The 21,855-nt window shown below is 41.1% G+C and overlaps 1 protein-coding gene across 24 annotated transcripts in view; it reads right to left on the reverse strand.

Annotated features, from left to right (window-relative positions):
* DOCK10 (dedicator of cytokinesis 10) overlaps window positions 1-21,855 on the reverse strand; it is a 277,887-nt gene that overhangs the window by 51,180 nt on the left and 204,852 nt on the right. For all 24 annotated transcript variants that reach the window (XM_063790807.1, XM_063790806.1, XM_516126.9 and 21 more), the window contains 5 exons: window positions 19,628-19,741; window positions 16,019-16,090; window positions 9,014-9,160; window positions 3,273-3,356; window positions 456-552 (listed from right to left, as the gene is read on the reverse strand). In XM_063790807.1, the coding sequence (XP_063646877.1) occupies window positions 456-552; window positions 3,273-3,356; window positions 9,014-9,160; window positions 16,019-16,090; window positions 19,628-19,741 (514 nt within the window). The remainder of the gene's footprint in view (window positions 1-455; window positions 553-3,272; window positions 3,357-9,013; window positions 9,161-16,018; window positions 16,091-19,627; window positions 19,742-21,855) is intronic.

Consider the following 21,855-nt stretch of genomic DNA (forward strand, 5'->3'; position numbering starts at 1 on the left):
ATTAGTTTTTGATGTCTACATGGGTAATACTCTCTACCATAATACCTATATATTTTTATATATAATATTTATAAATTATATATATAGTACTTTTCCTCCCTATAATTTTATGTCTCAAAATGAAAGGAAAGCTGTCTTTTGGAGCCAGTAAAGTACCTCTAGGTTCAAATTGTTTGATTAACAATCATCGGGTTTATAATTTTGTTGGCCTTCTCTTTAATAAAAAGGGAAACAGACAAAAATTGAGGAATATGAAGCCATATTCATCACCACATGCCAACAACTTCTTTTGCATTTTAATTTAATTCTGATTACCTGGGTCTGATACCCATGTGACAGCTTCAAACAAAGTTATGACTGAAGAAACAGGAAAATAATAATAAACAAAAGGTAAAACGAACAAACAAAAGCATTCACTTTGCAGGAACTGATGAAAATTCTGGGAATTTTATTACCTGGAATGTTTGCTGATCTTATGGGCAGACACAAAGGGATAAAGTGTTCATGTTGACACACTTCTTGAAGAAAATCAAATTTATACTGGCACAAGGTCTGAAAGAGAGGCAAACTAAATGACTATGACTTACAGACCAAGAAACTGAATAAAAACAAACAAAATCTGCACTTGAATCTTATCCCTAAAAAGAAAAAGTAGTTACCGTACACTTGTCGGACCACTAGGTAATTAAGTTGAAAGGATTTTGTCCCCTCTGAACTGCAGTTAAGCTCCCTACTTTTGGAGACTGGTCAAGGCCTCTTCAGGAAATTATCCCATTTGTAACCTACATGTAGCTTCTATGAGATAAGATCCTACTGAGTCATATTTTTTAGCTTCTTTTAGCATGAATCATGACACATTTATTCTGAAAAAAATTCCTGCTGTAACACATGCACAGAATTCTCTCAAAAACTACACTCAGATAATGAAACAGACCTCTACAATGAGCTCCTACCATCCAGAGCTAAGGAAGACAATGGTGTGTATCACGTAAAATTAGAGTGAAACCCTGTATGCCACATGTTCTCATAGTACATTCATTAATTCCTCTTTCCTCCCTGCCCTTGCAAATAGGTCTGTCTTTGCAATAATGTTTGAGTTAGATGGAGATAAATGGAGTCCAGGCACGGTCAAAGTAACACAGGAGTCAAGAACAGCCACATCAGTAGGAAAAATAAGCATGTTCCCAACTGCTCTATTTTTACTCTCATGCATGCTAAGTAACCATGTTTTAAGACTAAGTTCGATGATCATCATTATATTCACTAATCTCAGCTCACAAAATAAAATATATCCCATTTACTCAGATATTTTAGAATTATATCTTGTGGCAACTTTAGTTAATAATTTAAAATACTGCCATTTCAAAAAGGATAGTATTTGACTTAAACCTTTGTACATCAAAGTGAACAGGAGCATTATTAAATTATATGTTAACTATTTTACATTGAGAACATTCTGTTTGGTCTTCGAAAATACATAATTTAGGTCTGCTGCAATTAAATGGATATTCTGCAAATTTCATGCATGACAGGAGCACAAATGAAGAATATACTTTCAAAAAAAGTTGAGAGAGAGAATTGGATTTTCAAAACCAGATGACATAAAATCACGTAACTCCTCTGATCAAAATCTCCACTGCACCCCATCTCCCAAAAATAATGTTTAAGCAACTAAGCATGACGTGAAAGGCTGTAAGAATCTCATGATTTATTTTTGGCTGGTCTAAATCCATTGTTCTTTTCAAATACCTAGATAATTTCCCCTTGAGGACTGGCCTCCTTCACAGTGGGTAAAGGTTAACAGAGAATTATTAATTCATATGCCCTGTCTTCTCTCCTTAAGAGGCAAGCATGTGACCCAAAGCAGGTTGCTCACACACTTCCTCTATGGAAGGTGAATCTGAAGCAGTGTTGGGGGAGAAAATGGCTTCAGTTGATTCATTTAAGCAGATGCAGCAGCACCTCGGCCAAATGGTTCTTCATTTGCAATTATTGTCAGGCCCCACGTAACGTTTTGGTGAAAGACAGACCATATATACAATGGTGGTTCCATACAATGAGAACAGAGCTATGTAATGGAGTAGGATATATACCAGCTGGGTTTGTGTAAGTACACTCTATGATAGTCACACAGTGACGAAATTGCCTAACAATGCTTTTCTCAGTATGTGTCTTTGTCCTTAAGTGACGCATGACTGCATTCCTTGTGCTTGAAAAGGCCTGGCCCCTGCTTTTTTTTTTTTTTTTTGAGACGGAGTCTTGCTCTGTCGCCCAGGTTGGAATGCAGTGGCGCGATCTCGGCTCACTGCAAGCTCCGACTCCCGGGTTCACGCCATTCTCCTGCCTCAGCATCCTGAGTAGCTGGAACTGCAGGTGCCCGCAACCACGCCCGGCTAATTTTTTTGTATTTTTAGTAGAGACAGGGTTTCACCGTGTTAGCCAGGATGGTCTCGATTTCCTGACCTCGTGATCCGCCCACCTCGGCCTCCCAAAGTGCTGGGATTACAGGCGTGAGCCACCGCGCCCGGCCAGCCCCTGCTCTTTTCAAAGCCTGCTTCTGCAGCTGCTTCATCAATGCTATTTACTCCCAATATCTTTCCAATCAATTCCCTTTTGCTCAAATTGGAGTCAGTTTCTGTTGCTTTCAACCCAAAGAACAGTTAACTGATCCAGCTTTCATCATCTGGCCCATTTCCAGTCTTAGCTCCCTCCAGCATATGCCATAACCATAGCTCAGTGGTTCTCAAACCTGAGAGTGCAAAAGAATCACCTAGAGGTCCTGTTAAAACAAATTTCTGGGCTCCATTAGCAGCAGTTCAGTTCCCAAGTGATGCTACCTCTCTGGTCTAGGAACCACTGCTCTAGAGTTCTCTTTACATCTCCCCAGCGTATACCCCTATTTGGGTAGGGTATTCAACTGTCCCATTTTGCCCAGGACTTAAAGGTTTCCAGGGAAGTAGGACTTTCAGTGCTGAAACGAAGCCAGTCTAGGGCAAACTGGACTGTAGGAATTGTAGCTGCAAAGAGCCATTCTCTTCACCACCCACAGGAAATAGAAATGTAAACACTTTCATACCACTCTCCTTTGTCCCCATTAAGGAAGGACTTGGTAGGCACACTCAGCAGATGAAACATTAAAAGGCTGCCTCTCCTTGGCATAGAAATCACTTTCTGATACAGAGAATGGACTTAAGCAGGTATCCACAGAGACCACTTTATTTATTTACAATGCCATAGTTGAGAAAACAATCACTCCTGTATGTGGTTCTTACCTTGAGGTCACCGGAGGAGAACATGCTGATGTAATTGTTGACCATCTTAAACACATACCCTCGGTCCATAAATGTAAAGCAGCGCTAAAATAGATAAAATTCTAAATTCAAACACTTTTACTTGAAGAATCATTAAAGATTTTAGAAAATATGATTAAATATATTGAAGTAAAATAACACTAAACTAAATGTGTTGTATAATTAGGTATTTAAAAAATCTTCTAAAGATGTTTAAGCAGTCATCCACATATGGCAACTAAAATAACTACAATTTATATTAAAAATGAAAATGAAACAGGGCAATATACTAACAGAGAATAGGTACATTTAAAAATTCAGAAGAAAACAAGAAAAATTGAAAGGAAAAACAGAATGAAAGCATAAATGAATAAAACAAAAATATCAATCAGAAAGTTATAAATCTATATTGATTTTATAAAATGTCACTGGAGCTTTGCAATGAAATATTATAGCCCCTTCTTTTTTATACAGAAAGCTTTAGCTTTCGGTTGTCTACTTTTTTAACCACTTAGTTACATTTTATTATTTTCTTTTAATAATTCCATTTCACACTTATGGGGTTGTAAATCTTCTCCTGTACACACTGGGTCATAATGAGGAGTGGTAGAGACGAGTCAGGAAAGCCTTTTAAATCTCACTGGCCCCTTTTGACAGAGTAGCTCCTCTCCTTATCAGCTGAGGAAGCTTGCATTTGAAGGCTGAAGGAAGGAGATCGTAAGATTTCTATCAGCGAGCTGCTTACTACCTTTCTTATTCTGTGGTCAAATTCTCTTTACTGTATCAAGGAGAGTCTTAAACAGTAAGTAGGCTTGGAGGAGCACTTGCTCTCTCTCCAAAAGACGGATGGTCATGTAACCAGTAACCAAGCTACCACGGCCAAAGACTGCACAGGCAAAGTGTGGAGCAGGAGGAAGGGACCACAGTTCCCAACGCAGGATCTGGGGAGGCACTAGAGCAGGTGCCTCCCATAGTGGATCTGCAGCTCATTACTTGGTGTGTGAGTCTCATTCTATTCACCCACATGGGTGTGAGTGAACATGCTGCTTGGGAAAATTCCACAGCTGGTGTGGAGTGCTTCTTTCTTGTCGAAAGTGTCCAGGATGATCCATTAAAACGGTTTTGCATTTCTTGGAGTCTCTCCTCAATTTTACTCACAACTCTCTTTTCTCAGACAGGACTACACATAAAATCTTGCTATGGAGAGTGGACCAAGAAAAAAGTCTCCTCTTGAAATATACCCGTGTGTAAACGAGCTATTTTCTCCAAAGTTGTTCTTCGAATTGTTAGGTCATTTATATTTTTGTTTTGTTTTTCCTTTCAATTTTTCTTCACTTTCTTTTGAGTTTTTAAATGTACCTATTCATGACTGTGTTAGTACATTGCTCACCTATATTTTCATTTTAAATATAAATTTTAGTTCTTTCAATAATTCTTCATTCAGTAAAAAGTAAATGGCTTCTGAGTCCTCACATGTCTCAATAGAATAGTGGGAGAGAGGTAGACACCACAGCATAATCATAGGCTAAAAAGACAGAGCCAAATGGGGAGGGGAGAAGGAAAGGGGCTTTGACGCCTTCTGCACTGAGCTGGCTCCTGGTACCTGTGTCCAATCCTCCCAGGCTCTCCATTTGCAGGAGGAAGTCCCAACCTGGCCACCCTTGGAATATCAGGGGCCCTGCCTCATCTTGCAGAGGAGAGGAAGACCACCCAGCACATCTCTAGACTCTAGAAACTTCCCAAGAAAGAGAAGGAGAAAGGAGCCCTAGGGAAGTCTTTGGCAAAGATGCAGGGCTGTTTGACTCCATGAAGGAGGGACTGGTGAGTCCCGTCTCTGAACTAGTCCAGAGTAGGGATGGTGACTGCCACATCCCAGAGGCTACGGCAGCTACTTTGCAGATCAGACCTGTGAACTTTGAAGGAGACCTGTCTCCAGCACTCATAAATGGGGACTGTGGGGAGAAGGTGGTGCTGGGGAGTAGAAGAATCAACTTGAGGTTTCTTGACTGCGAAGAAAGACCTTCTATGTGGTCAGCTTGGCATCCTCTTTCCAAGGGGCAGTGAGGGAGAAAGCAGGACATTCCTAGGGTGAAAGATCTGCAGAGTCAGCTCTCTTCCTGCAAAAAGACTCAGGTCAAGCTTCACCAAGTGTGTCCCTCTTGCCCTGGGCCCCCTGGATCTGGTCGGTTCTAGCATCTTCTTGACCCCCAGGGGCAGTGGCTCTCTTGCTTATGGCTGAGGCCTGGAGGGGCCTCTCTGATTTTGTTTTAAGATAATTTATATTCACCTTTTATATTAATAGAAAATAAATTATAGCAGGCTTAGTTAAACTATGGCCCATGGGCCAAATCTGGCCCACTGCCATTCTTTTTTTAAATAAAAGTTTTATTGGAACACAGTCACACTCAATCCTTTACATATTGTCTATGGTGAATTACTGTTTTTGTGCTGCAATTGCAGAGTTGGGTAGTTGTGGCAGGGACTGTATGGCTCACGAAGCTGAAAATATTTAGTATTTGGCTCTTTACATAAAAAGCGTGCAGACTCTTAATTTAGAGGATAACGTAACACCCTACCAAACTTTTTCCTCAGTTTGGTTGAATAAACTAAGGGCCAAATATTCTAAATTATCTGTTAAAATATATTATAATAAAAATTTTATTTATTTTATTTTACCAACTGTGAGAGCAATGAGAATTTTACTTCACAATTGGTTGGGAGATGAGTTATGAACCTTCACATTTCAAAACAAACCACATGAATGTCTTGTCCTTTCCTTATATAATTTACAAAACCACTGCCCGCCCCATTTTCTTTTTCACCTTGGACACTTTTCCTCTGCCCCCGTGTTAGACCTTTAGCTCATGTGCCACCAGCAGCAAATTATGCACAGAGGAGCTCTATGGAAAACGTTCATTTATTCCAAAAGCACAAGCTATTTAAGCCAAGTAGAGTAGATATGAAGGGTTTTCACTTTTTAGAGACTTGCTTATCCATCCTTATCTGATGTTTAGAGAGAAATACCACAGATGTTTAAACCAAGTCTCTCTCTAATATTAGGTGATTTCCAAATGGTTTTCAACAGCTCATTGAAACAAAGCAGTGGTTAGTCAGGCGAATGGGCTAAAAGATACGGCTATCCAATCAGCAAAATAAAAATCAGAATGAATCAGCCTTTGCTACCATCTTGGTATTGTGCTTCATAAAAAGAGTGTCTAAATAGGTATGTTCAGATAAGTAGAGCTGTGACCCAGGTGGGTGGCAAAAAGAAAAATGACAAAAGCTGCATTCATTTGAATCCTATCTACTTCACTGAGAGAATAGTTGAGAAATGTACAAGCTTTTTGGCATAATTGCTGAAAAAATATTACTTTCCCATAATGTGGGGTAAGGGGGCTACCTTTTAATGTAGAACATTTTTATATGCCCACACACTGGTTCCCAGAAGTTCTTCTTGATTCTTGGAGACCAATTTTGAGCAACCCATGGAGTTACAATAATATTTTAATTGTTAAATTCCAATGTTGACTAATTCACAGTATTTGCTAATGTAGACTTCAATAACAAAAAGAGGTAGCAGTCATTTGAAGCCCCAATTGAGCAAACAACTATTGTTTGCTGGAAATATAAGAGATTTATGACATCAGCACTGGGAGTGGGCTGTGTTGAGCATCTGAAAACTCAAATTTATTGGAATTGCACCAAATGACTGCGTTCAGTTTTACATTTTCAAAAATCACTTTCTTTTCCTTTCTTTTTTTCTCTCCTAGCTCAAATGATTCATCTAATAAGTGTTCCAATTTTTTTTTAATATTATGTGTCAAATAAATGCCATTAAAACTTCAAATTAGTAATAAGGAGGGTAACTATGAGGTCTTTTCCCTTTTTTAGAGACTTGCTTATTCGTCATTTTTTGCAGTTTAGGGAAGAATATTTCAGATGTTTCTTTCAATATATTTTATTTGCAAACTGAACTATACATAATTCTTTCTAAGTTTCCTAGTAAACTATTAGCATAGCAATAAACTTTATTCCCATAGGTCTTAAAATGTGGTAGAAAACTACAGTAACTTTTCCCCCCTTTAAACTTTTCCCCTTTAACACTTATCATTCTTGTCTCTTTCTGGAAGCAAGAAACAAGTAAAAATCAGAGACAAAACCTTGAAGAAAAAAATAAATTCAGGATAAGAACACATACAGTGTATAATTTGAAATAGTTTTTAACACATTAAAAAAAAGAAATTAGGCTGGATTAAAGCTCACCAGTGACAAGTTGGGCCCATTTTCCACTTCTATAGGCTTTTAACTGTATATTATTAGCATTTATTTATACATTCTCACACTCACCCATATGTTCTGGTGACTACCATTAAGAAACAAGTCAAATGACTTCATAAAGGTTATAGTAGTCAAGAGTTAGACTAAAGAAGGAGGCACAGAAAACTATTATCTTTCTAATTGCTTGCATTATCTGTTAAATGGTATACTGTAATTATGTATCTTAGTTTTTTCTTTGACTTTGCATTTCTTTCCTCTCAGCTCAATATAAATGGTTGTAACCCAATGAAATATAATTAATTTCCATACATATCCAGTTTAGTAAGTAGCTACTCAATACTTTACTTGATAATTTTTCTTTCATGGGATCAGTGTGATCTTTCCATAATGTAAAAAACAGCGTGGGTCAACATTGGTGGCTCACACTTGTCATCCCAGCACTTAGGGAGGCCAATCTCTTGAGCTCAGGAGTTTGAAACCAGCCTGGGCTACGTGGCAAAACCCCGTCTCTGCAAAAAATACAAAAATTAGCCAGGTTTGTGTCTGTGTCCTACTCAGGAGGCTGAGGTGGGAGGATCGCCTGAGCCCAGGGAGGTTGAGGCTGCAGTGAGTTGTGATCATGCCAGTGTGCTCCAGCTTGGGTTGACAGAGTGAGATCCTGTCTCAAAAAGAAATAAAGAAAAAAAAGAGCCTGGAGATAATAAACAAAAATACTAAATTCCTGAAGGGTTTCCCAAAGTGGCTATTTGGTATCACTGTCAGAGCTAAAGCCATTATAACATCACTTTCAAAGGCAGAAATGTCCAAGAGAATAGTATTACTGTAGTACAGCTTCCTTTTTAAAAATTTCATTTTTTCTCTTAAAATATATTTAGAAGTACTATGATTTGACTACACTCAAATGGATACTTTTCTCTAACCTTAGTTTTTTTTTCTTTCTTTCTTTTTTTTTTTGAGACAGTCTCTCTCTGTCACCAGGCTAGAGTGCAGTGGTGTGATCTTGGCTCACTGCAACCTCCGCCTCCCAGGTTCAAGTGATTATCCTGCCTCAGCCTCCCAAATAGCTGGGACTACAGGCACGCACCACCACGCCAGCTAATTTTTGTATTTTTAGTAGACACGGGGTTTCACCATGTTGGCCAGGATGGTCTCTATCTCTTGACCTCATGATCTGCCCGCCTTGGCCTCCCAAAGTGCTGGGATTACAAGCATGAGCCATCGCGCCCGGCCTTCTAACCTTAGTCTTTATTCAATAAGACTTCAAATTGAAAAAAAAAATTAAAAAGTATTTCAAGCAATAAAGATGTATAAATGAAAGTTTTCATCTAACAGTGCTAGTTTTGATTTTTCATCATACATGAAGATGTGAACTGATGAACGTTTAGACTATCTTGCATCCACCAACATGGGGCCTTGAATAGAACTGTGATCTCATATAACTGTACCTTGAGAAATCTGGCAACGCTGTGGTTTGCCCTTCTTGTTTCTTCAAGTGCATCCTTGTATTTCCAAATCACATGGTCGGATAGGACCATGACAAGATTGTCCAATTCATTTTGGTAAGATTCAGGAAATCTCTGAGGCCGGGGAAGCTAAGGAAAGAACGGATTATATCTTTATAATGTGGCATGTGAAATATTAAGCTGAGGAAGTATCAACTGAAATATTTACTTTATTTTATAGGCCATCAAAGAAAAAGAATCCTTTTGAAAACTTGAAAGCAATAATAAAATAGAAGCCTTTTACTTTCAAGGTCATGATTTCCATCATTAATATTTAGTGTTTCCTTCAATTTTGGTCAATAAAATTTTCACTTTATAATAAAAGTCAATCATAACAAATATTAATTGCAAACTATTGAAACAATGTAGCAATGTACAAAGTAAAACGTGAACCTTCTCTGTGGCCTCTCATATCTTACTTTCTCTCCTTCCCTCTCAGGGAATAGCTACTATTAATGGTTTAATGAACATTATTCTAGATATTTTGGACATGTAGTTCTCTATTTCATTTAAAAAAAATTATTTTGATTTTTTTACAACTAGGAATTCCCCCAATAAACTACTCTAAGAAATTAATAAATGAATAACTGAATGAATACAGATATTGGTTTGAAATGTCCTCTGACATTTGGTGAGTCCCAGCTAGTTTTAACTCCCTGGTCCCAGTATATGCCACAGTTAAGAGACACCAGTGGGACCTCACAAGTCAAGATAAAGAAGGGCTTGGCTGTGAGATGACGTTACATCCACTCAATAAAGCTCTATGGATCCCAAAAGACCATTTCAGGTCCAGATATCCATCCCTCTTGTTTGGACTCCTGCATTTGAGGGGAACATTTGAGGCAGCTGAGTTCTTCCATCTCAGACTCTGCTTTTTTTTTTTGGAGACAGGGTCTTTCTGTGTCACCCAGATTGGAGTGCAATGGTGTGATCTCAGCTCACTGCAACCTCCACCTCCTCAGTTTAAGTAATTGTCCCACCTCAGCCTCCCAAGTGGCTAGGACTACAGGCGCCCTCCTGTAGTCCATACCCAGCTAATTTTAGTAGTGACAGGGTTTCGTCATGTTGGCCAGGTTGGTCTTGAACTCCTGACCTCAAGTGATCTGCTTGCCTTGGCCTCCCAAACTGCTAGGATTACAAGTGTGAGCCCCCGTTCCCGGCCTTACTTCTGATAAGATTCATTCATCTTTACCAGCTGGCTTTAAAAATTAGACCCAGACACATTTTCACTATAGATAGAATCATGGAATTTAGAGTTACACTGAACTGTGTATTTCTAAATTGTGAGCACCCAGACTTCCATGCTGCAAGGATAAAAATCATGAAGGCTGAAGTTACAGGAGTTGTATGAAACAGAGATTTAATGGAATTTAACGGGATGTTGGAGCTGGTTTAGGCTCGTTTCTATTGTTTTTTTTTTTGAGATGGAGTTTCGCTCTGTTGTCCAGGCTGGAGGGCAGTGGTGCGATCTCAGATCACTGCAACCTCCGCCTCCTGGGTTCAAGCAATTCTCTGCTTCAGCCTCCTGAGTAGCTGGGATTACAGGCACCTGCCACCACACCTGGCTAATTTTTGTATTTTTTAGTAGAGATGGGGTTTCACCATCTTGGCCAGGCTGGTCTTAAACTCTTGACCTCATGATCCACCAGCCTCAGCCTCCCAAAGTGCTGGGATTACAGGCGTGAGCCACCGCGCCTGGCCAGACTGGCTTCTATTTTTAAGCCACTTTACCAGGACATCACTGCATGGATATTTTTGAAAATTTCATGGTTACTCTCTATATATTTAAAATTTATTGTTGAAATCAAATAAATTAACAGCTAATGAACTTAACTGATTTGATCACACACAGCATTTTTAAATTCTCTTCCATAAAACTTGGGTAATAAAGGTAAACAATTCACCTACAAAAAGCAACAGTCACCTTTTAAAGAATCAAAGCACACTTTTAGTTTTCAATTTTCATTTTGTTAGTCCTCTAAAATTCCTTAAGCATATCATACCTACATTTTCCCCACATGCATATGCATGAATGCCTTGGGCTTTAATATTCCATTTGTTCCTTCCTCTTTACACCTTCCTCTCAAAGTCTCCTGTGGCCTACTCTCACTCTGAACCCAAAGATGTCTGCCTAATATATGAGTACTTTTAAAACTGTTTTCCCGAAGTATATCCTAAAGACTCGAGGTGGAAGAATTCCTGCACTGGAGATTGTGAATTTTTTGTCTCAGGAGATGAAGGGAGTGAGATGGTGGCACACTTCCCAAGCTGCAGAGCTGGACCATGATGAATCTGAGCTACAGCATGGCGAGGTCAAGGGGAACAGGCCTGGGATGCATGGGCAGAACTGTAGGCATTTGGGAGTTTTGTTAGAAACAAGGAGGATGATGGGAAACAAAAGGTTTAGCTGGTTCAATGATCCTTTTGCTACTAGAGAATAATGTTGAGAAAACATTCAGTGGTTCCCAGGAAATTGTTTTAGTTTGTTTGTGTTTTGTTTTGTTTGAGACGGAGTCTCTGTGGCCCAGGCTGGAGTGCAGTGGTGCAATCTCAGCTCACTGCAAACTCCACCTCCCGGGTTTAAGCAATTCTCGTGCCTCAGCCTCCTGAGTAGCTGGGATTACAGGTGTGTGCCACCACATCCAGCTAACTTTTGTATTTTTAATAGAGACGGGGTTTTGCCATTTTGGCCAGGCTAGTCTTGAACTCCTGACCTCAGGTGATCTGCCCGCCTCAGCCTCCCAAAGTGCTGGGATTACAGGCATGAGCAATTACACCCAGCCATTCCCAGGAAACTGGAACTCACACTGGCCAAGTGCCCAACAACATTGCACCTCTCAGAGGACTAAACCAGATATCTCCCCTGACTTCCTCAGATCTTCCACACTTACTCCTTGGATGATGGAAATTCCTTTAATAGTGGAGAAAACCATTCACTTCACAATTTAAAAAGAAAAAAAAAGAAAATTCAAATAGCTTGGGAAAAGTTTACTGTGAATGCTTTGGTGTCAAATGATAATATCAGGGCTGGGCACAATGGCTCACACCTGTAATCCCAGTACTTTGGGAGGCTGAGATGGGCAGATCACTTGAGCCCAAGAGTTCGAGACCAGCCTGGGCAACATGATGAAACCCCATCTTTACTAAATATATATAATTATCTATCTATCTATCTATCTATCTATCTATCTATCTATCTATCATCTATCAATCATCTATATGAAATTAGCTGGGCTTGGTGGCCATGCCTGTAGTCCCAGCTACTAGGGATGCTGAGGTGAGAGAATCACCTAAGTTGGGGAAGTTGAGGCTGCAGTGAGCTATGATTGTGCCACTGCACTCCAGCCTGGGCAACAGGAGTGAGACCTTGTATCAAGGGAAAAAAAAATGGGCCATGCGTGGTGGCTCATGCCTGTAATTCCAGCACTTTGGGAGGCTGAGGTGGGTGGATCACCTGAGGTCAGGAGTTGGAGACCAGTCTGGCCAACATGGTGAAACCCCGTCTCTTCTAAAAATGCAAAAATTAGCTGGGTGTGGTGGCATGTGCCTGTAATCCAAGCTGCTTGGGAAGCTGAGGCAGGAGAACCACTTCAACCCAGGAGGTGGAGCTTGCAGTGAGCCGAGATCGTGCCACTGCACTCCAGTGTGGGCGCCAGAGCGAAACTCCGTCTCAAAAAAAAAGAAAAGTAAAGAAAAAAGATGATATCAGGTCTTTTCCCACTGTGATGATTAGAGATGGTTAGAGTGGAAGGTGCAGGGCTCCTGAAAGAAAACTAGGGCGTGAGGGTTACCACTGAAAGGGGTCATGGAAAGCAAACCTCAATCGGGGAAGATAAACTGCTGGACACAATCATGCTGGCTATCATCAGTTCCTTTATTCTTAGGCTGCTCACAGGTGTGTTTTGTGACCTGTCTATACAAGCAGATGCATACTGGTAGGAACTAGAAGAGAATTTTAGTCCAATCCACTCTTCTTACAGATGAGAAAACAGGCACTGAGATGTTAAGCGTCGTTTTCGTCAGCTAACAAGTTAGTGACAGAGCAGGAATTGCAACAGTGAGGTTTCCTGACCCCAATGGAGCTTAACAACAGAGAGATACGAACCATTTTTATCTTTGTGTTAGATTTTCTCTCCCTCCCAGGTAGGAGGCTCTCATCTCCAGAAGTGGAGAGCAGAAATAGCAGAAAAGCAAAAATAGGATTTGCGAGTTAAGAGTTATGGAACTCCACAGATGATTAAAGGTCCAGCAAGCCATTTCTGTCATACTAAGATCAAGGCCATGGTTACATAGACCTGGGGCCTAGAAGCATGGATGAGGACCTCTGGATGGATGACTCTGAGGAAGTGGCTCTGCACACTTCCCTGAAGCCTTAGTGCTAGCAGAAGTTTAATTCCTCCATATTAAGTGTCAGCACTCCTCCCATGCAAGATGATATTGCAAAGGCCTCTCCCTGCTAGAAATCAGGCAAACCCTTGAGGAGTTGTCCCACCTCTCCTTCTGGTGATCAGGGCAATACCTGGAGGTCAAATCCTAGCTTAACCCAGCTGGGGGCTTGCTGGGCCTAATAAAGCAGGAAAGAGAATATACCCAAAGAGGCTATAAAAATTAGCTATCATGTACCACCAGGAGGTAGGGCAGAACCTCTGTAATTGTACATTGAGGATGTGGGCCAGAAAGTAAGGGCAGGTAACTTAGAATGCATTGACATGGGGGTGCTTTTTCAGAACATGGGATTAAGTAAGGACTCACGGGATGAGCAACTCACTGCTAGGGTTGCTCTGAGAATCTAGAGATGGCCTACTTTAAGCAAAGTCGAAATGTCTGGTTGTCCTGGCAGAGGATAGAGGAAAAAATAAAGAGGTGGAGGGAGGTGGATATACAGGAATGGACATTAATTGAGACTGGAAGATCCACCAGTGTATCAAGTTCCCCAGGCAGGCCCAGAAGACAGCATGCACCGTGGCCACTAAGAAGGTGCTGGGGACCAATATCATTAAGAAGGTCAGGGGTGTTTCCCATCTGTTGGCAGGAGGAGCAGTCACAGTGTTGGCTCATGAGCAGCCATGGGGATCAGGGATCACCAAAACAACAGAGGCCATGTGCTGTGCTTAATCTCCAGGAGCCAGGGGGCTGTGAGTATCATGACAAATGGCAAGACTGGTGGGGAAGCCAAGAGGGACCGACTCTCAGGGAGTTGTAGAGCTGGTTAATGATGACTGGAACTCCTAGGGACAAAACAGACAGCAACCAGCAATGGTGGTACATCATATTAACAAAGAAGGCAAGAATGGGCAACTGGAAGATGGGGATGTTCATTCCAATGAATAGTCATGGTTCCTTTGTCTGTTCCTGGACCTGAGTCACAATTCAGATCTGGTACACATTGACTGAAGAGGTGATGGGGTCCCTAAAGGAAAGCCCCCACTGCAACAATGCAGTAGATACATACTGTAATGAGTCTATCAATTCTTCTCCAAAGGGCCCTATAGCCATTTACTCAGGCTACTGTACACTGGGAAGAAGGGCATATAGTTCAAGGACTGTTGCACACAGGATCTGAGTTGACATTGATATCCAGAAATGAAAAGCATCACCATGTCTGCCCTGATAGAGTGGGGACTTACAGGGATTAAAGGTGGAGTCCTGACTAAAGTTCTGTTAACAGTAGATCCACTGGGTTCAAAGATCCCCCCAATAGTCATGTAACTGGTCCCAAATGTATAATTTGTATTAATAAAACTGGCATTTGGAGTAAGCTTGCACGGGGTGCTTGGTCTGTGGAGGTATCCTAGTGGGGGAGGCCAGGTGGGAGATTCTGACACTGCTTCTCCCCCACCAAAAGAGTAAATCAAAATAATATAACTGTACACCACCAACCCCACCTCATGCAGCATTGTTATGATTTACCCTCCACGTGGGGCAGGGACAATGCCAGAGGTCTTCCCTTGGCCTTACCCACAATGGGGGTTCAGAGAAATGTGTGTGGAACTCAGGTGATCTACTTGGCTGCTTCTTGGTCTTCCTCACTCCATTGTAACTGTGAATGGCCATAGGTACCAACTCTGGTGTGAGTAGAGTATGATGACCAGAGGCTGAGACCACTCTAGAATGAGGGTTTGGGTCATATCACCAGGTGAGTCACCAAGACCTTCGGAGCTGCTAGCTAGAGTGAGAGGGATCTAGAATGGAGAGTTGGGATGGGAGATGATGAGTAATACATAGGCTCCTGAAAAGCCATGGAAGGGGCTGTAATTAATTCCATCAGGGTCGCTCTTCTAATCTTCCTTTCAGGAGGGGAGGCCCATGGGAACTGCAGGGAAGCAGATTCATGAACATGTACAATATGTCATGAAAACTTGGACTGTGGCAGCCAGGAATGCACATTGCTCAAATGTTCCTTCAAGACAGAATCTAGTGGGAAGAATATAAAGAGCTGCTGTATCTTGCGATATGCTCCAGCATTCATGCCAAGGCTACCCTCCTCCAAGGCTGCTCCCAGTCAACGACTTAGCTTGCAAAGGTCCTGGAGTCCGATGGCCTTCCCAGTGCAGGGTTCCTCTAATGACAACTCTTTGCTCTCAGACTTCCCATCAGCCCAGCTAAAACCTTGTCACTGTGAGACTCTTCCTAGCCAATCCTCCTTCCTTCCCCCTTTTCATTTACAGGTATCAGACTTTCCCATTTCTTTTTCCTGTTCCTTTTATCCTTTATACTTATTTCCCTCCAATACATCTTTTGCACTTCCAATATTGTCTTGGCATCTGCTTCTGAAGGGCCTGTGCCGGTCGGTGTACACAATCATTTCTTCTACTTATAAAGTAATTATTGTAAACTGCTAAGGTTTATAAAGCAAATAAAAATGGAACTCATGACAGCATAATCATTAGTGTAATTGTTGGATAATATTGTAAAAATATTATAATATTATATTACTTATGTTCTTACCTGGATTTTATTTGTGTCAATCAAGTGCTGTGCCATCGATTTTAGGATAATTGCAAAGAAGAACCAGGAATGCTGTTGGGAAAAAAAAGGCAATGAGACATTTATTATCCTATGGCAAAATAATGATAATTTTTTCTTTGCAATATGTAATACTATAACATTGTTATGTTAAAATGTATTCTTTGAAACTAAATGAATTAGAGCAGTAAAATATTCTCTATTATAGTGGGATGATTTTTATCTCAATCCTCTCAAAAAATGTTTAAACTAAAACAAGTTACAAGTTTATTTGGCATGACTGACTAAGCAGTTGTTTTACAAAATATTTATTCAAGGGATGTTCTAGTTGTTTCACCTAAACAAAACTAAACAAACTTTTATTTATTTATTTATTTATTTATTTATTTGTTTTTTGAGACAGTCTCACTCTGTTGCCAGGCTGGAGTGCAGTGGTGCAATCACAGCTCACTGCAGTCTTGAACTCTCCGGCTCAGGTGATTCTCCCACCTCAGTCTCCTGGACAGCTGCGACTACAGATGTGGTCACCATGCCCAGCTAACTTTTTGTGTTTTTTCATAGAGACAGGGTTTTACCATGGTGCCTAGCCTGGTCTTGAACTCCTGGGCTTAGGTGATCCTCCCGCCTCAGCCTCCCAAAGTCCTGGGATTACAGTTGAGAGCCACCAAGCCTGACCTAAACAAACTTTTTATTGTACCAAGCTCACCCCTAAAATGTCAAAGGTTAGAGGTAAGGGTGAAAATGGAAGGTCATATGTCTAGATATCTAGAAGTTGGAAGTCAAGCTGAAAATGTGTTAAATAAAATATGTTTGATCCTCCTACCTCGACAAACAAAACTTCATAACACCTTGGAATGCTGCACGAGCGTGTGAGATGCTGGGGGGCACAGGGCCTGGCCTGCCCCTTTTCTTCTCGCCCAAGGCTCCGTCCTGCCCCTTGAGGGGCCTGGTGCGCATGTGTTAAATACTTTAAAAAACAAAGCTTCAAAACTTATGTCACCTAAATAACTCATATCTCAAAATTATCTGCTCATGCCAGATTTTGCCATGAGATAAATGCAGGCCCAATGATAAGAGCAGTACACACCTGTTCCTACTTAGGGCTTTGCAGAGGTAGGGCCTTGTACGCCTGAGCTCTTTTGGAAACTGTCCAGCCTGCACATCTGAGTGCTGTCCACAACCTGGCCCTCCTCCCTGCCGCAAATAGCTCCTTAATGGGGTATAGGGTTGCACTCAGGCATCAAGACCTGTCCTCTGGAGGTCCTGGAGGGCTTGGGACAGAGATTGAAGCAGGCCTGGGAATCCACCTATAGGACCTTGAGCAAGAGGGTCTCGGGGTTCCTTACAGGTCTAGAAGGGGAGGTAGGGGGTCCTGGTGGGCTTGTTCTCTTAGCTCCTCTTAAACCTTGGCCTGTGAGGACGGGTGCAGTATGAGAAGAACAAAGCTCATCCCAGGATTGGCACCCTTCTTTCTTGGGCCTAAGGGTGACACTTATCTCAGCTACAAAAAGTCATATTGTATATGTATAGTTTCAAGAACGCACCCCTTGCATCCTCCCTGCTTCCTACTCCTTCCACCACAGATAACAGTTTTAAATTTTGTGCTAATCATTCCTTTGCTTTACTTCACAATTTTGCTACGAATACTTATACAATGAAGGGATATTTAGTTCATCTGGCCACTGAACTTCATATGAATGGAACTATCCTCTATGTATTCTTCTGAGATTGCCTTTTTCATTCAACAAATTCTGTTCTGTGGTTCGTTTATGTTGAAGCATGTAGCTGGGGGGATCACATATGGTCACCACATGACATATATAATCACCATGTACTTATCTGCTCTACTGTCAATGGGCATTTGGATTATATCCTGTTTTAAGTCATACAAACAATGCTGCGATAAACTTTTGACAAGACAGTCCTAATTCCAGAAGACTGACTCAGATAAAAAAGAGAAGGGATTGATATTCTACAAAGGCAGCTATGGCTTAATGAAGTGGTCACTTCTTAGTAAGAAGAAATGGAAATGGCTACCAATACTATTCTAGCACTCCAATAGCATTCTAATGGCTATTAGAAGCGAAACATGTTGTTAGGAATATGAATGAATCCCAGGCACACTGCTGCAATCCTCTTTCCCTAATCTTGTCCAAAATATTTTGAGCCATCGTGTCAAGTGTTCCAACATTTGTCTCTTAATTCAACAGACTCCTACCCCTCTCCATCCCTTAGCACTCTGGCCTGCCTCCACTATTTTCCTTGAAACCACCAGCACTAATGAAATTGAGCTTTTGCCTGTTCATGTCTGATGATAGATGAAGCCTCAACTCCTCTACTGCCCTCTCCACATATTCCCTTATATATCTGCACACTCCACTGCTTCCAATCTCCTGAAACCCACCCACCCCACCTTCCAGAGCACATGGTCCATCGTTAGCACAATCTCTTGAAGATGCAATTCTTCTCCGAGCATTCCCTTCACTCCATATTTTAACTGAGCAGTGACTCTCCCCAGAGGATCCTGCTTCTCTGATAGCCCTTCAAGTGGTTGCGTTCTCCATTTTTATCCCACTGTAGTCGATTCTCAACACAGAAGTCAGAGGGATCCTTTTAAACCAAGGTCAGCTTGGTTTAAAACATTACTCCTCTGTGCAAAACCCTCCAACGACACAACTCCCAGTTCTGCTCTGAGTGGGAACGCCTGGCCTATGCTAACTCCCAAGCCTCCAGTGGCTTCCGTGACTTCATCTTCCATCTTTTTTTTTCTTTCTGCTCACTTGGCTCCAGCCACAGTGTCCTCCCTGTCTCCTGCCACAGTGTCCTCCCTGTCTCCTGCAGACACACCAGCCATGCTGCTGCCTGATGACTTCACACAGGTCTTTCCCTCTGAGCATCCCCATGGCCAGCACCCTCTTCGCCTTCACATTTTTTTTTTGCTCAAGAATTACCTTCTCCATCAGATATCCTGACCATTCTATTTAAAACTTCAAATCTCCCCTGCACCTTCAGCACTCACAATGACCAATTCTTACCTGTTCTACAATTTTTCTAATGCATCTTCTTTTCTAACATACAATATCTATCTATGTGTCTCTCTCTCTCTCTCTTTCTCTCTGGTCTTGTTGCCCAGGCTGGAGTGCAATGGCATGATCTCGGCTCACTGCAACCTCTGCCTCCCGGGTTCAAGCGATTCCCCTGCCTCTGCCTCCTGAGTAGCTGGGATTACAGGCATCTGTCACCACTCCTGGCTAATTTTGTTTTTGTATTTTTAGTAGAGATGGGGTTTCACCATGTTGGCCAGGCTGGTCTTGAACTCCTGACCTCAGGTGATCTGCCCATCTCAGCCTCCTAAAATGCTGGGATTACAGAGGTGAGCCACTGCACCTGGCCCACTCTACTTTTTTCTATGTTGTCTCGATATAGATCTCTTTTGCTTAGTATCTTTCTGTGCTAAGTTTCAATATGAACCTTATGCTGGAAACTGCAAGAGAAAAAGTCTATGAAAATCAATGACTCCTATCATTTTCCAGGAGTAAGTGTGACCCATGCCTAGTACTCACAGTTAAAGGACCATCTTTAAATTCTTACCTTTAGGACATACTTTACTGTTGTTGAGTCATTTGATTTCAAAAGACCAGTCACATTTTTAGCCAGTTCCTCATGTACAGTCCTCTCCTTGCATGCCCTGGTCTTGAACACGAACTGAAGAAAATCCAAAAAGTGAATAAAGTTAAATACTTTGAAAAATGAAGCTTCAAAAACTATGTCATGTGAATAACTTATGTCTCTAAATTATCTGCTCATGCCAGATTTTGCCATGAGATAAATGCAGGCCCAATGATAAGAGCAGTACACACCTGTTCCTATTTAGGGCTTTGCAGAAGTAGGGCCTTGCTCACCTAAGCTCTCCTTGAAACTCTTTGTAGAAATCAAGAGAAAGAGCCAGAGAGCCATTTAGCACGTTCAAGGAAACATGGAGGGCTTTGACCCACCTACTTAGGACACATTCCCCTTCTCCTTCCTCCACTGGTAACAGGTGGCATGGTAGCAATTCTTCATCCTGAAAGGGTAGAGCACCCACTCAAATAGCCAAGTGGGGAAGCCAGTGCCTTCCAGATGCCAGTAGGTGAGCTCCCCACAAGCCCAGGGTCTATGATCCCATGCTTAGACACACTATCAAGGCGTTCATGAACATTGGCCATCAGTAAGATAACAAATGCTGCATACTTATTTTTTTTCCTCAAAAAATTGGTTTTGGCATGCACCACTGAGGGCACATAATGGCTAGTTTTCAGTATTTCTTCATCTCTTAAGAATATCAGTATCAATTTATGCACATACAAAAAGTTCAAATATAAAATGCTTATTACTGAATTATAATATTTCACTTATGAATTGGGTTTGCCTCGTGGAAGGACATTTCTTCATAATTTTCACAATTCGGATTTCACCGTAATTGAGAGTGAAGGCAGGAAAGAGAAGGAATGGCTTAATGTAGAGGCACATTAGCTTTTGGATCTGTAACTGTTTCTTTAAACTTTGTAGCACATTGGCACCTAACTTGTCATGGTGGGATTTGACTTCTCCAAGCTCATCTCAAAGGAGAAAGATGAAGTTAATGGATGCATGAAACTAGATAAAATCAAGAGTAATACAATTTTTCCCTCTCATGGGTTATACCTCAGATGAGAGTAACATCATCATCAATGAGCTCATGCCATGCACAGTTATTTAGCCTGAAGGGCATTTAAACTGGCACTGAAATATTCTTATTTTAAAATTTTGACTATAACCCATCAGTGCTACAAATCACTGTTAACCATGGCATTTAATTAGACTGGCTTTAGACACGCATCTTTGAAAAAGACATGGTGTATGTGTGCATTTTGCATATTGTAGATGAAGTGAGTTAGCAGCATTTAGCACCACTGAACTTGAAATGGTGTTTAGATAACTTCTAAATAAATACAAATTGTATTGAATATCACATCTTTGGAGGACATTCAAGCACGCACTGTAACAAGAGTCCAATCACAGAATGATAGAACTGAATGTTCCTTTGGTCATTTCATCTCATGTCACAGAGGAGAAAACTGAGGTTCAGAGAGGCTGACTGCTCAAGTCTAGAATTGACTAGAATCTAGTCTCTTACTTGCCAGCTTAGTGTTCTTTCCCGAGTAAAATGCGAGTTGATTATATTTATTAGGAGGTATTTGTTTTAGATATGTTAAAATTTATTATAAAATTATCAGCCTAAAATTCCACATAGGTGTATTTTTGGATTTGAATCACTTAAAGCAAGTTAAGTAGATAATCTCCTGTATTATAAAGTGAGATGGTCTTGTTGGGTATTTCAGATACCCTGGTTAAAAATAAAGGTCACGCCAGGATGCATTTCTAATGCATCTCTCCAGGAGCATCATCGGTAGAAAGTCTGAGATTTGAGGTATTCACAAAGAGCTAGCCTTGGTAATCACAAAAATAGTCACAACACCGGAGGGTTCTTAATGTAATTTTCAGTGATCCCACTGACATGAGGAAAATAATATGTGTTGAAATGGAGATGCCTGTGTGTAAGATGGATCAGTAACTTTTTTTCTCCTTCTCAGTCCCTTTAAGGATTGAAATGAAACATTCGGGTAATGAAGCATTGAGAGGGTGAAAGTTCTCCAGGTGATTCTGTTGAATGGTAAATTCATCGATACTCTATAAAACTAAGCTATGACCCTATCTTAGGGAGCAAACTAAAAAGGCTTGTGTAGGTGGAACTGGCTTTTTGCAGTTGAGATGTGGATCTTACTGGGTAAAATTATACA

Source organism: Pan troglodytes, chromosome 13 (assembly GCF_028858775.2).
Source record: "Pan troglodytes isolate AG18354 chromosome 13, NHGRI_mPanTro3-v2.0_pri, whole genome shotgun sequence".
Lineage (NCBI taxonomy): Eukaryota > Metazoa > Chordata > Mammalia > Primates > Hominidae > Pan > Pan troglodytes.